This window comes from Ranitomeya variabilis, chromosome 1, assembly GCF_051348905.1.
Source record: "Ranitomeya variabilis isolate aRanVar5 chromosome 1, aRanVar5.hap1, whole genome shotgun sequence".
NCBI classification, from domain to species: Eukaryota; Metazoa; Chordata; class Amphibia; order Anura; family Dendrobatidae; genus Ranitomeya; species Ranitomeya variabilis.
The window spans coordinates 173,891,085-173,906,095 of NC_135232.1; the positions used below are offsets into that span (position 1 = coordinate 173,891,085).

At 41.1% G+C, this 15,011-nt stretch overlaps 1 protein-coding gene across 5 annotated transcripts in view; it reads right to left on the minus strand.

Moving 5' to 3' along the window:
* Window positions 1–15,011, minus strand: part of SEMA6A (semaphorin 6A) — a 282,441-nt gene that overhangs the window by 142,562 nt on the left and 124,868 nt on the right. For all 5 annotated transcript variants that reach the window (XM_077290764.1, XM_077290757.1, XM_077290749.1 and 2 more), the window contains exons 8-9: window positions 3,575–3,712; window positions 2,858–2,946 (exon numbers count right to left, since the gene is read on the minus strand). In XM_077290764.1, coding sequence (XP_077146879.1) covers window positions 2,858–2,946; window positions 3,575–3,712 — 227 coding nt within the window. The remainder of the gene's footprint in view (window positions 1–2,857; window positions 2,947–3,574; window positions 3,713–15,011) is intronic.

The window sequence follows — 15,011 nt, forward strand, 5'->3', positions numbered from 1 at the left end:
GGTAAGGTCAAAGAGCCCATGCCCCTGCGCACTGCAGTACTGTGCTCTGCCCTCCACAGGAGCGCTGTGCTGAGGAGACTGTGGATGACGAAGGGACGTGTTATCCACACGAAGCAAGCAGGAGGACAGGGATCATAAGAAGATGGGAGGTGCCGGACCAAGACCAGCGACACCCATCGGACCGGACCACCCCCCAGGTGAGTATGATAAAAGTTATTTTTCTTGTCTTAGGCCATGTGCACATGCTGCGGATTCCATTGCGGAATTTTCAGCAGCGGTTTTCATAAATCCACATTGCAAAACCGCTGCGGTTTTTACTGCAGATTTATTGCGTTTTTTCACCTGCAGTTTCCTATTGGAGCAGGTGAAAAAACGCTGCGGAATCCGCACAAAGAATTGACATGCTGTGGAAAATAAACCGCTGCGTTTCCGCGTGTTTTTTTCCGCAGCATGTGCACTGCGGATTTCATTTCCCATAGCATTACATGGTACTGTAAATGCATGGAAAACCGCTGCGGATCCGCAGCTGCGGAAACGCTGTGGATCCGCAGCAAAATCCACAGCGTGTGCACATACCCTTACAGGTCAGGTAGGGGCAAATTTACAGCATTATAGAATGCTGTATATCAGCACTGAAAGGTGGTGGCCATATCTCTTATTGGCCAAACCTGGTTCACTTTAATACTACTACTACTACTACCATCAACTCAATGTGGTCTACATCTGAACTACAAAAATATGTTTTTTCAACTGTTCTAAGTTTATTGCCCAGGTACCAGTGCTGACAATTATAGTTCCACACACAGTCAGAAAGCTGACATGAATTTTAATCAGATAACATTGTGTCTAAATATAACTAGCTGGAAAATAAGTGCAATCACCGAAGCGACACTTTTGGCTACATATATTTACATATACTCTATATGGGTTTAGACAGAAAGGCAATCTCCAGCACGTAAGTCATCCCAGATATCACATTTGCATCTGACATCATGCCTTAAAAAAAGCAAGTTTATTTTTTTTATGTCTGACTTCAAGCTTATTTCCAGCTCCTATTTGTTTGATGTCAGCATATGTTGCAAAGAAATACGGGCTGATAAGTTAGGGCTCTGTAGACTGGAAACGTGAAGAGACAAGAGATCAAATTCCACGGCTCCTGCTGGTTAGTGTTCCTTGGTTACATATTCTCGCCCCAGACAGTTCTTAAATAGAAATAACCCTTCAAGATGTCTACAACTGTCTGGTTTACAATAGTATATGTATATTAGCATCATTATTTTAACACTTTATTGTTGGCTGAATTAATTTGCTTTACCAGGGTTAATGTGACAAGTTAAGATTTTTTTCTGAAAATTATCCAAGACTTCTCCAAAAATTTAGTTACGTTTGTAGGATTTGTTACTGATATTCTGTGAAACTCTGCGAAATGCCATCACCTTATACTGCCTATAGCTTGCATGACTAGTGAAAAGGGGCACAAATATCTGAACTCTGTGTTATTGTGCTCTATGGCCCCATTAAGGGTTCTGCCTGAATCCCAATTTCTGAAATTCAGATGGAACCATTGATAAACTCATAAATGCAGTGTAACAGGACCTTACTATAAAGTTAATCCAGGTTTTTGCTATTTAATCTGAAATAATGTATGCAGCAGAATGTGGTGTCCCAATAAAGAATAATGTGTGATGTAGCAATTGGGATAAAATTTGCTACATCACACATTAATCTGACAGAAGAATGATGTAGGGACATAGAGCCTGATAACAAGGATGTATTACTTATTAGGCTGTTTCCTGTAGTTTCAAAACAATCAATGTTTTATCAGCAGGAGATTATCATTGCCTGAATCGGTCTCATGTTCAGACGAGTCAGGTAATCTGTATAATCCCACCCCCACCACTGATTGGCAGCTTGCTGACAATGTACACGGGAATCTGCCAATCAGAGGTGTGGGCGGGGTTATACGGGGCTCAGAATTCTGACCACTGCTACATCTACAACAGAGAAAACTGCACCAACCAGTCCAGTAAATGATACATCACTGGAATCAGGAGATATGCCCCTACATCATACTGTTCTCATATTAAACAGCATAAAACCTGCTGAGTTTAAAATCTATAGCAGGAAATTCACATGTAATGCGTGACCAGTGACCCAAAATCCAGAAGGGTTGTATTTTTTTTTAAATGGCGACTTCGTGATCACTGTTGTGACACAAAAATAAGTCACTACATTACACAATATGACATTGTGACAATCTTCATGTCTTAGGCTGAAAGCTAATATCACTCAAATAAATACAAATGTTTTTCAGCAAGACATTTTGGATAAAATACTGATCACAGACATATTTCTGCATTCCTGAGCATTATCCTATTACTGACAGCTGGGATCAGCTTCTCCTCAGAATAAAATGGCTGATAACAGATAAGACGAGATTGCATTCAGCTGGACATGTAGATAAGATAGGAATAGTGTCTGGTTTTGTACACTATAACAGGAGGCAATACTGGATGTATGACTGTCTATAAAGCAGGGTATCATGGATACCATCACCGCAAGAGTGCACACTTCTCTCTGTGTACTGACATCTCATCATTCCCAAAGGGCAGTCGTTTCCCCACACGTCTGTTCCTAGCACCGCGGAGAGCCAGTACACGCTCTCTCCCTCAAGCACTAATATCCTACATAAGAGGACTGCACTTGAAAGACATTACAAAGTTTCAAGATCTGCAATGCAATCTTCCCAAAAGGTGGCCTTGTCAGGGTGATTAATGGTTCTCATTGCAAGGTCTCTTATTGCTGGGATGACTTAAGAGCAGTTGAACAGGTAATTTACGTCCATTTCTTGCCCTACCTTTCCCATGCTGTTATATTCGACTGCAATTTCACGATAGAAAAAGTAGATAAGGTCCCCGTAATCTACAGCATGCACGAAGTATGGCTCTGAAAACAGAGAAGGACGATGTAAGGCAGAGAAACATTTCTTATGTACATACACGGGATGTCGCTCACAGAATTTCATTATTGGCCAATTATACTTCCCAAGCTTGTCTTGAAGTTAATATCAGGTACCCATGGCGTTCAAATACTGCTGGGTAAAGAGTCACATTTTCGAGAAAAAAGGGATTCCTGGTGTTGAATGGGGAATTTCCTTTTTTCTTTCAGACAGATATGTCATAAGATATAGTGACAATGATCTGTTAGAACGGCTCCAGCAGCAATCCTTTGGCAGACACAACTTTTTAGTCCGTTTCTAAAAAAAAAAAAACTTGAACTCTGCTGAATCCGTTCTTATAACATTGAAGTCTATGGAGAACGGATCCGTTAATTAGCCATCCACTTTCTTCCATTTGTAATCGATCCAGTAAGCAAAAAACAGATCCTTTACAAATGAAAGAAAAATCGGATAGCTAATTAACGGATCCGTTTTCCATCTATCATTGGATAGATCGCAGAGAGTTGCTAAGGAAAATCTAAGAGATTTTTGGACATCATGAAGTAAATGTAAGTGAAAAGAAACTTTTACCTCGAAAATTCGACATTACATGGATGTATAGTAGGTGAGCCTTACCTTTCAACCACTTGGAATCATACTTGACGGTCCGCAGAGTTGGGCTGTCTCCTAGACTCCGACTGTCCCCTAGACTCCGATAAATGACGGCATCAATTGCAAGGAAGTCAGTCACAGTTGCAGAATAGAGTTTTCCATCTTGAAAAGAAAAGGTGAAGTAAAATTATATTTTTCACAGATTTCTTCAAGATTTCTAACTATCAAAGGAATTCCAAAGATATTACAATAAAAATATAATGGGTTAAAAGGGATAATTCCATGTTGCAAAAACCTTACGCTAAAGACCCTCTTATACATAAGACTAATGTTGTAGTAGGGTTTGTCATATTCAATTTCCGACATGTCTGGTGACAGGTCTCTCATAGAGTATACAGTAGCGCTTGGCCAAGGGAGTGCCCGTGTGTATGGGAGAGACAGCCGGGATGGATGGCGGCCAAACAATCAGTTGAACCATCAGTTGGCTGACAGCTATCTAAGGTGTATGGCAAGCATAAGTCCAGACTATGGTAAAAATAATTCAGTGTATTGATCTTGTATCTCTCTCTTCTCGCTACAGTAATTGAGGTACAGTACAATTAATCTATGCACTGAAATCTGTGTGAAATTACAAGAAACATTTGCAAGCTGTCAAGATAAAAGCCACATTACGGTACGATGTTTATGAGGTCCTAATGGATCTGTGTAAATATGTTTTCTTTCTTAAAAGATAACACAACATAACAAAATGCTATATTACACAACCATTTAGAGTCTGTGGCTCACTTTTCATGCATTGTAGCAAATAAAGTTAAATTCTGATGAATTACAATAAGCAGCTAGGTCATTTCTTTTTTGTTTTTACGCAGTTTGAAGACAAGAAACCTAGTAAGCCTCAGTTCAGTCCTGCAAATAAGGTTTTATATAGCAATCTCTTTCGAATGGAAAGAAAAATCCAGCTCCAGGAATACAAAGTATCAAAAATTTATTTAAACATATTAAAATTTTGAAAACTGCTGACAAGCGAAAAATTACATAATTTGGATGGAAGCTACCATGTAGTTGCTGGACGCGTTTCGAGCACAAACGGCGCTCTTAGACTTAGGTTCTTGGCTTAAGTCTAAGAGCGCCGTTTGTGCTCGAAACACGTCCAGCGACTACATGGTAGCTTCCATCCAAATGATGTAATTTTTCGCTTGTCAGCAGTTTTCAAAATTATGATATGTTTAAATAAATTTTTGATACTTTTTATTCCTGGAGCTGGATTTTTCTTTCCATGTGCACAAGTTTTAACGTCAGACAGAGATGTTTTTTCCTTGCTCGGACATTATGTGGACTACAGAAGAATGTTTCTACTGGGTGAGCTGAAAAGTTTTTCTGTTTTTCTAATCTCTTTCGAATGCCTCCAATGTGCTGAATGAAATAAAAAAGGATACCTCCATACTGAACTGGTGCTGCTCCTCCGCTCATAGCCCTGTGTGCTCAGGTGCGCTTGTAACATCTTTCATGCCAATTTAATACATCAGCTTGTGAGAGGCCGCCATTGGGCTGCAGCATCACTATTTCATTAGAGTAGCTGTTTGGTGCTGGTTCAGGAGGTATTGGTAGGTATGCTTTTTATATTTTATTCACCATTTTGTAGGATTCAAATTCAAAGCAGGATATCCAGTAGCGGACAGCTCCTTTATTATTGTTGGCCCATTGGCAAGTGCAGGCAAACCATATCCATAGAAAAAAATAGCTGGAAACTATTTAAAATTTTCCTTTTTTATTCAGAAATCCATTAAAATTTAAAGCATAGGAGCCAAAACAGCAAAGTATAACTGCTGATGCACTTCGACCAGTCGGTCTTAATTGAAACAACTTGTAAAAATGAATATAACAAGCTAAAAAAAGCACAAAGGATGTCCTGCGTACAGTATTTGCTAAGCGTCAGACACTGTATCTCTGGGACTTCAACATTAAAGGAGTTATCTGGGACTTTTAATATTTTTATAAATCGAGCTAAGAACTAGCAGGCAGGTAGTTTCTAACGTTCTGGCTGGTGATGATTGCTGTCGGCAGAGTAGGGTCATAGACTGCTCATGATGGTGATTCTGCGGTTTCTCCTTCCAACATGCTGTCAGAGCAGCGTCTCTTCTTCTGCCCTGCTCTGCTGATGGTGTGTCACTGCCAATATATTTGACAACCGGCTCCCCGCTACCTGTGTTGAGCGAGCTGTCAATCAGCATGACGTCGGCAGTGATGTCCTGTTGACAGAGCAGGCCAAAAAAGAAGGTGCTGCTTTGTTGCCGAAAGGTGAAATGAAGCAGAGGAATTGCCAGCTGAGCCAGCCGAGATGGTTCCTGTGCAGAACATGGTTAGCATCTACTTGCCTGTTAGTTTTGAGCCCCATACAGCTTTAAAAAACAAAAATAAAAATTCAATTACGCAGGAACAAAAATTCTGTTATGAAAAAGGAAATGCCTGAAATTCAAATCCAACTCTTAACAGTGGAGTGAAGGTATGCAGAAGGTACGACCAGGAACCCATGACCAGGTTTTTCCTCTAATACTCACTGGTGCAGACTCGATATTATAGTCTTTCCTCTGTGCTTGAATACATTACAACAAATACTCAAATGTCATTTGTACTGAGTTAATGGCCTAAATTCTTATATTAGCCAGGCTCCAATTTAAATTATACATGCACATGACTGCACATAGTTCTACATTACATTTGCTTGTTTATGCAAGATTATAAGGATGAAGTATTAGGGAAAAATGTAAAGCTCCCTGTAGAACTAATGAGCTCAGGCTTCCTATGGATTTGTGTCTATTGGATGATTGTTTCCAGAGGAGTCCTGGATGAAGAAGAGACCTGTTCAAGCTGGCAATAATCAGAATACACCTCGACAGGCGTAATACTCCAGATTTCCAGTGATAATTTCGATTTTAAAGCCATGGATTAGGTTTCATTTCACATCCTTTTTATATTATATAAAGTCATCTTATAAAACTCAGTGATGAGATGCGATTAAATAAATAAGGTCAAGTAATGATGACACAATTTTTGTTTGATTACTGCTGATCTTCATTATTAACCTTCCTAAATTTGACACAGCAACTGGAATAAAAAAAAAAAAAATCAAAAGGAACAATTTTAGCAAAGTTTCTTTTATCACTGAAGCCTTTTTTCCTAGTTGCTAATTTACATGTATGTGAGGTCTGATGTAATTTATTCCCTCAAGGTCCCACTGTCACAGCCCTAGGTATTTGAGTTGAAATGCAAATTCGTCTGTTTAGCCAAATTTCCATTTTTGCATTGAACCAATTTTATACTCTATTACCAAAACAGACTTATTAACCCCTTCCCGACCTGTGACGCCACGTAGGCGTCATGAAAGTCGGTGCCAATCCGACCTGTGACGCCTATGTGGCGTCATGGAATGATCGCGTCCCTGTAGATCGGGTGAAAGGGTTAACTCCAATTTCACCCGATCTGCAGGGACAGGGGGAGTGGTACTTCAGCCCAGGGGGGGTGGCTTCACCCCCCCGTGGCTACGATCGCTCTGATTGGCTGTTGAAAGTGAAACTGCCAATCAGAGCGATTTGTAATATTTCACCTATGAAAATGGTGAAATATTACAATCCAGCCATGGCCGATGCTGCAATATCATCGGCCATGGCTGGAAAACCTAATCTGCTCCCCCCCACCGCCATCGATCGCATCCCCAGTCCTCTTTTCTGCCCCGTACTCCCCTCCGTCCGCCTGCCCGCTCCCCCATCCTCCTGTCCGCTCCCCCGTGCTCCGATCCACCCCCCTGTGCTCTGATCCCCCCCCGTGCTCCGATCCCCCCCTCATACTTACCGAGCCTCGCGGTGTCCGTCCGTCTTTTTCATGGGCGCCGCCATCTTCCAAAATGGCGGGCGCATGCGCAGTGCGCCCGCCGAATCTGCCGGCCGGCAGATTCGTTTCAAGTACATTTTGACCACTGTGATAAAACCTATCAGTTATCAAAATAAAAAAAATAGTAAATTAACCCCCCTTTATCACCCCCATAGGTGAAAAATAGAAATATAGAAATAAAGAAAATATATATATATTTTTTTTTCTTACCCCACTAGGGTTAGGGTTAGGGTTAGGGCTAGGGTTAGGGTTAGGGTTTTAGGGTTAGCGTTAGGGTTTTAGGGTTAGGGTTAGGCCATGTGCACACGTTGCGGATTCTGCTGCGGATTTTTCCGCAGCGGATTTGGAAAATCCGCAGTGCAAAACCACTGCGGTTTTCACAGCGGATTTTCTCGCGGTTTCTTCTGCGGATTCCTCTGCGGGTTTTAACTGCACTTTCCTATTGGTGCAGGTTGAAAACCCACTGAGGAATCCGCAGAAAGAATTGACATGCTGCGGAAAATAATCCGCTGCATTTCCGCGCGGATTTTTCCGCAGTATGTGCACAGCGGTTTTTTTTTCCCATAGGTTTACATGGTACTGTAAACTTTGGGAAAACTGCTGCGGATCCACAGCATCAAATCCACTTCGGATCCGCAGCAAAATCCGCAGCGTGTGCACATGGCCTTAGGGTTACATTAGACTGTGCACACATGGTGCGGATTTGGCTGCGGATTCGTAGCAGTTTTCCATCAGGTTTACAGTACCATGTAAACCTACTGAAAACCAAATCCGCTGTGCCCATGGTGCGGAAAATACCGCGCGGAAATGCAGCGGATTATTTTCCGCAGCATGTCAATTCTTTCTGCGGATTCCTCAGCGGGTTTTCAACCTGCACCAATAGGAAAGTGCAGTTAAAACCCGCAGAGGAATCCGCAGAAGAAACCGCGAGAAAATCCGCTGTGAAAACCGCGTGTGTTGTATTTTCCGCAGCATGTCAATTTTTTGGTGCGGATTCCGTTTTACACCTGTTCCTCAATAGGAATCCGCAGGTGAAATCCGCACAAAAACACTGGAAATCCGCAGGTAAAACGCAGTGCCTTTTACCTGCGGATTTTTCAAAAATGGTGCGGAAAAATCTCATACGAATCCGCAATGTAGGCACATAGCCTTAGGGTTAGGGTTGGAATTAGAGTTAGGGTTGGAATTAGGGCTAGGGTTGGAAATAGGGTTAAGATTAGGCTTGTGGTTAGGGTTATGGTTAGGGTTAGGGGTGTGTTGGGGTTAGGGCTGGGATTAGGGTTAGGGGTGTGTTGGGTTAGGGTTGTGGTTAAGGGTGTATTGGGGTTAGGGTTATATCTAGAGTTGGGATTAGGGTTTGGGGTGTGTTGGGGTTAGTGTTGGAGTTAGAATTGAGAGGTTTCCACTGTTTAGGCACATCAGGGGTCTCCAAACGCAACATGGCGCCACCATTGATTCCAGCCAATCTTGCGTTCAAAAACTCAAATGGTGCTCCCTCCCTTCCGAGCCCCGATGTGCGCCCAAACAGTGGTTTATCCCCACATATGGGGTACCAGCATACTCAGAATACACTGGGCAACAAATATTGCGGTCCAATTTCTCCTGATACCCTTGCAAAAATAAAAAATTGCTTGCTAAAACATAATTTTAGAGGAATGAAAAATTATTTTTTTATTTTCACGGCTCTGCGTTATAAACTTCTGTGAAGCACTTGGGGGTTCAAAGTGCTCACCACACATCTAGATAAGTTCCTTGGGGGGTCTAGTTTCCAAAATGGGGTCATTTGTGGGGGGTTTCTACTCTTTAGGCACATCAGGGGCTCTGCAAATGCAACGTGACACCCGCAGACCATTCCATCAAAATCTGCATTTCAAAACGTCACTGCTTCCCTTCTGAGCCCCGACGTGTGCCCAAACAGTGGTTTACCCAAACATATGGGGTACCAGCGTACTCAGGACAAAATGGACAACAACTATTGGGGTCCAATTTCTCCTGTTAGTCTTGTGAAAATAAAAAATTGCTTGCTAAAAAATAATTTTTGAGGAATGAAAAATTATTTGTTATTTTCACGGCTCTGCGTTGTAAACTTCTATGAAGCACTTGGGGGATCTAAGTGCTCACTACACATCTAGATAAGTTCCTTGGGGGGTCTAGTTTCCAAAATGGGGTCACTTGTGGGGGGTTTCTACTGTTTAGGCACATCAGGGGCTCTGCAAACGTAACATGATGCCCGCAGACTATTCCATCAAAGTCTGCATTCCAAAACGTCACTACTTCCCTTCCGAGCCCCGGCATGTGCCCAAACAGTGGTTTACCCCCACATATGGGGTATCAGAGTACTCAGGACAAACTGGACAACAACTCTTGGGGTCAAATTTCTCCTGATACCCTTGGGAAAATTAAAAAATTCTGGGCTAAAAAAATATTTTTGAGGAAAGAAAACACATTTATTATTTTCACTGCTCTGCGTTATAAACTTCTGTGAAGCACTTGGGGGTTCAAAGTGCTCACCACACATCTAGATAAGTTCCCTTCGGGGTCTAGTTTCCAAAATGGGGTCACTTGTGGGGAATTTCTACTGTTTAGGCACATCAGGGGCTCTGCAAATGCAACGTGACGCCCGCAGACCATTCCATCAAAGTCTGCATTTCAAAACGTCACTACTTCCCTTCCGAACCCCGACGTGTGCCCAAACAGTGGTTTACCCCCACATATGGGGTATCAGCGTACTCAGGAGAAACTGGACAACAACTTTTGGGGTCCAATTTCTCCTGTTACCCTTGGGAAAATAAAAAATTGTGGGCTAAAAAATCATTTTTGAGAAAAGAAAAATTATTTTTTATTTTCATGGCTCTGCGTTATAAACTTCTGTGAAGTACTTGGGGGTTCAAAGTGCTCACTATGCATCTAGATAAGTTCCTTGGGGGGTCTAGTTTCCAAAATGAGGTCACTTATAGGGGAGCTCCAATGTTTAGGCACACAGGGGCTCTCCAAACGCGACATGGTGTCCGCTAACGATTGGAGCTAATTTTCCATTCAAAAAGTCAAATGGTGCGCCTTCCCTTCCGAGCCTTGCCGTGTACCCAAACAGTGGTTTACCCCCACATATGAGGTATCAACGTACTCAGGAGAAATTGCCCAACAAATTTTAGGATCTATTTTATCCTGATGCCCATGTGAAAATGAAAAAATTGAGGCTAAAAGAAATTTTGTGTGAAAAAAAAGTACTTTTTCATTTTTACGGATCAATTTGTGAAGCACCTGAGGGTTAAAGTGCTCACTATGCTTTTAGATAAGTTCCTTGGGGGGTCTAGTTTCCAAAATGGAGTCACTTGTGGGGGAGCTCCAATATTTAGGCACACAGGGGCTTTCCAAACGTGACATGGTGTCCGCTAATGATGCAGATAATTTTTCATTCAAAAAGTCAAATGGCGCTCCTTCCCTCCCGAGCCTTACCATGCGCCCAAACAGTGGTTTACCCCCACATGTGAGGTATCGGTGTACTCAGGAGAAATTGCCCAACAAATTTTAGGATCCATTTTATCCTGTTGCCCATGTGAAAATGAAAAAATTGAGGCTAAAATAATTTTTTTGTGAAAAAAAGAGTACTTTTTCATCTTTACGGATCAATTTGTGAAGCACCTGGGGGTTTAAAGTGCTCATTATGCTTCTAGATAAGTTCTTTGGGGGGTCTGGTTTTCAAAATGGGGTCACTTGTGGGGGAGCTCCAATGTTTAGGCACACGGGGGCTCTCCAAACGCGACATGGTGCCCGCTAAATACTGAAGCCAATTTTTCATTCAAAAAGTCAAATGGCGCTCCTTCCCTTCCGAGCCCTGCCGTGCACCCAAACAGTGGTTTACCCTCACATATGAGGTATCAGCGTACTCAGGACAAATTGGACAACAACGTTCGTCATCCAGTTTCTCCTTTTACCCTTGGGAAAATAAAAAAATTGTTGCTAAAAGATCATTTTTGTGACTAAAAAGTTAAATGTTCATTTTTTCCTTCCATGTTGCTTCTGCTGCTGTGAAACACCTGAAGGGTTAATAAACTTCTTGAATGTGGTTTTGATCACCTTGAGGGGTGAAGTTTTTAGAATGGTGTCACTTTTGGGTATTTTCAGCCAAATAGACCCCTCAAACTGACTTCAAATGTGAGGTGGTCCCTAAAAAAAATAGTTTTGTAAATTTTGTTGTAAAAATGAGAAATCACTGGTCAAATTTTAACCCTTATAACTTCCTAGCAAAAAAAAATTTGTTTCCAAAATTGTGCTGATGTAAAGTAGACATGTGGGAAATGTTATTTATTAACTATTTTGTGTCACATAACTCTCTGGTTTAACAGAATAAAAATTCAAAATATGAAAATTGCAAAATTTTCAACATTTTCGCTAAATTTCCATTTTTTTCACAAATAAACTCAGAAATTATCGACCTAAATTTACCAATATCATGAAGCCCGATATGTCACGAAAAAACAGTCTCAGAACCGCTAGGATCCGTTGAAGCGTTCCTGAGTTATTACCTCATAAAGGGACACTGGTCAGAATTGCAAAAAACGGCCAGGTCATTAAGGTCAAAATAGACTGGGTCATGAAGGGGTTAATGTCTAAGTGATCTCAACCTATCTGGTTCAGGGAGAGTGGATAATAAACAGCGGTAACCAACAGTGGTATTCTTGTGCTGTAATAGCTACGGAGAATATGGGGAAGCCTGCCTGGCTGTGCTTGACATCATTAGCCAGGTCTCTTCAATATTTAGCAGTGTGTGAAATGGCACACCTGAAGTGACAAAACCTGAAGAATGGTCAAGCTATTTCAGCTTCATCGCTTTGTGTCTTTGGAAATCTGAGGTAATTAAATGAAGCTCAAATCACTTAGCATATGCTCATTAAAGGGAACCTGTCAGCAGTTTTGTGCTCTATAAGATATGGCCATCACTTTTCAGGGTTGATTTGCAGCATTCTATAATGCTGTATATCTGCCCCCAACCTGACCTGGAAGAACTGAAAAATAACTTTTATTATACTCACCTGCAGGGCAGTCCGGTCCGATGGGCGTCACTGGTCTTGGTCCGGTGCCTCCCATCTTCTTATGATCCCCGTCCTCCTGCTTGCTTCGTGTGGATGATGCATCCACACAGTCTCCTCGGCATCGCGCTCTTGCGCAGGCGTACTTATCTGCCCTGTTGAGGGCAGAGCAAAGTACTGCAGTGCTCAGGTGCCGGAAAAGGTCAAAGAGCCCCAGAATCTGTGCACTGCAGTGCTTTGTTCTGCCCTCAACAGGGCAGACAAGTACACCTGCACAGGAGTGCGTTGCCAAGGAGACTATGTGGAGGATGCACATCATCCACACAAACAGCAGGAGGGCAGCATCGCAAGAAGATAGGAGGCGTCGGACCAAGAAGTGCGACACCTCTCAGACCGGACCGCCCCGCTGGTGAGTATAATAAAAGTTATTTTTCTTCTCTTGCAGATCGGGCATTATAGAATGCTGTATATCAGCCCTGAAAGGTGATGGCCATATCTTATATCATCCAAAACTGCTGACAGGTTCCCTTTAAGTTGTTTTTACATTACAGTGCATATGTGTATTCTTTTAAGCACTTATTTTTTAGGTGGGCTATGAAGCGCATCTGCCCAAAAAAATGTTGTGTGCACATACCATAGTATTCATTATCTAATTATCTATATTAATCATAGGATTTCCTTAGTATTGCACAGGTGACGGAATTAATTCTTGAGCAGGTGATGAAATTATCACCTGTGCAATACTAAGAATATCTTGAAAACTTGACCTGTTGGGTCTTGAGGACTGGAGTTGAGAAACACTGATGTAGAATATCTAAACATTTTAATAAATGTCATAACATTTAATTTACTCATTACAAAATATATATTCATATACAGTAAATGCATACAATAAAGACCAAACTCATCTTTTTCCCGTGATAAGAAGACCAATATTTGTGGAATTTTCATGGTTAAACTGTTCTATTATATTCCAAGATACTGATTATAAATACTTAGGCATATTGTGTTCATCACTTTGCAAGACATTCAAAACTAATATATCACAACTGTATAAAAAGACATGGACCACATATCCAAATAATGTACTGTACATTGATGTACTAAACATGAAGTTCTGAGTTAGCATTTTAACCATAACGTATAAGCCCACTTCCATGTCACCATAAACTTCTGTAGTAGGTCCATAATCGACTTGGTATAAGCATTGTGTGGTGCCCACAGTCATCATGACAATACTACAGCATGGGAAGTGCCATAGGTGCCACACAACACCCATGCTGCACACTAAAACCCACAGCTCTGGGTCTTAGAGGTTTGTCATGACCTGTTACTGGGCTTATACAATTTAAGTCAAAATGTTAACTAAGAACTTCATGTTTTGAAAATTTTGCTTAGCCGCAGTACATCACTGTATAATATTTGGATGTCTGGTCTATGTCCGTATCAAAACCAATATTGTATCCTGGTCATAATTGGCTTGTTGTAGCATCACACAATCGACCCCCTATTCCCTCAAAAAATACATAAAAAATATAGACAGAAACTATGTTGTGCATTCCAAAACTGGACTTTCTGCGCTGCTGACTGGAAATCCCAGATCATTTTAAGCCTAATATTACAGATGCATTCAATTAAGTTCTTACGCATGTGTGTTTACATGGTCATTTTGGACAGCACTAAATACTATCCGAGTCATGGGAAATTATCCTTCTTTCCACTCTCATTATCCCCTCTGGATTATTTTTCTTTCCTATTCCTCATATCGTTGTTCATGAAGTAGAGTAATGAGAAACAGCTCAAAACTTGGCTTTCCTCTAGCTAGGGATAAGTGTCCAACATACAATTGATTGATACCTTTGAGAAATATTTCAGTGGTGGTCGAGTATTATACAGTACAATACACATGTTAATAAAAAGAGGCATAAAATGGCATCTAAATCAGCATAAAAAATATAAAGTCGCTACAAGGCCACTTGAGGCTAGTACTGAAACATCCACTGCATATAATATATAATGTGATAGACCGCCCTGGGGTCCAATGCAGTGATGAGTTCTTTCTATTTTGCCAGCAATAAAATTTCATTCAGACACATCCATCTTGGCTTTAGCAAATAGATTTGTTTTATGTGTCATTCGCTGTACTGAAATGAGCAGCACTGTAAGTGTGAGGTCATATGCCGAAAGTAGAGCTGCAAGAAAAATCACATGCAAATCAGGGCCAAAGGAGAAAAAAAGCCTTATTTTTGGAAAATTAAATCAGTTTATGTATTCGCCTCTTATATGACGAACTTTGAAATTAATTCTTCAGTAAATTGATCTGATTGGTTTGTAAGCGTCAGTTTAGCTTGCCATTGATTGAATGAAGTTCTTTAATTCCCCCCAGACTCCGGAGTATTGTATTCCTATATAGAATATCTCTCCATACTGTATTAATCAAAAACTCAATAAAATACCTGACCTTGAAATTCGGCTTTGCAATTATACATTGACCTTTTTGATCTTTTAAAGTAATATTTCCAATTACATCTGACATTTCATTT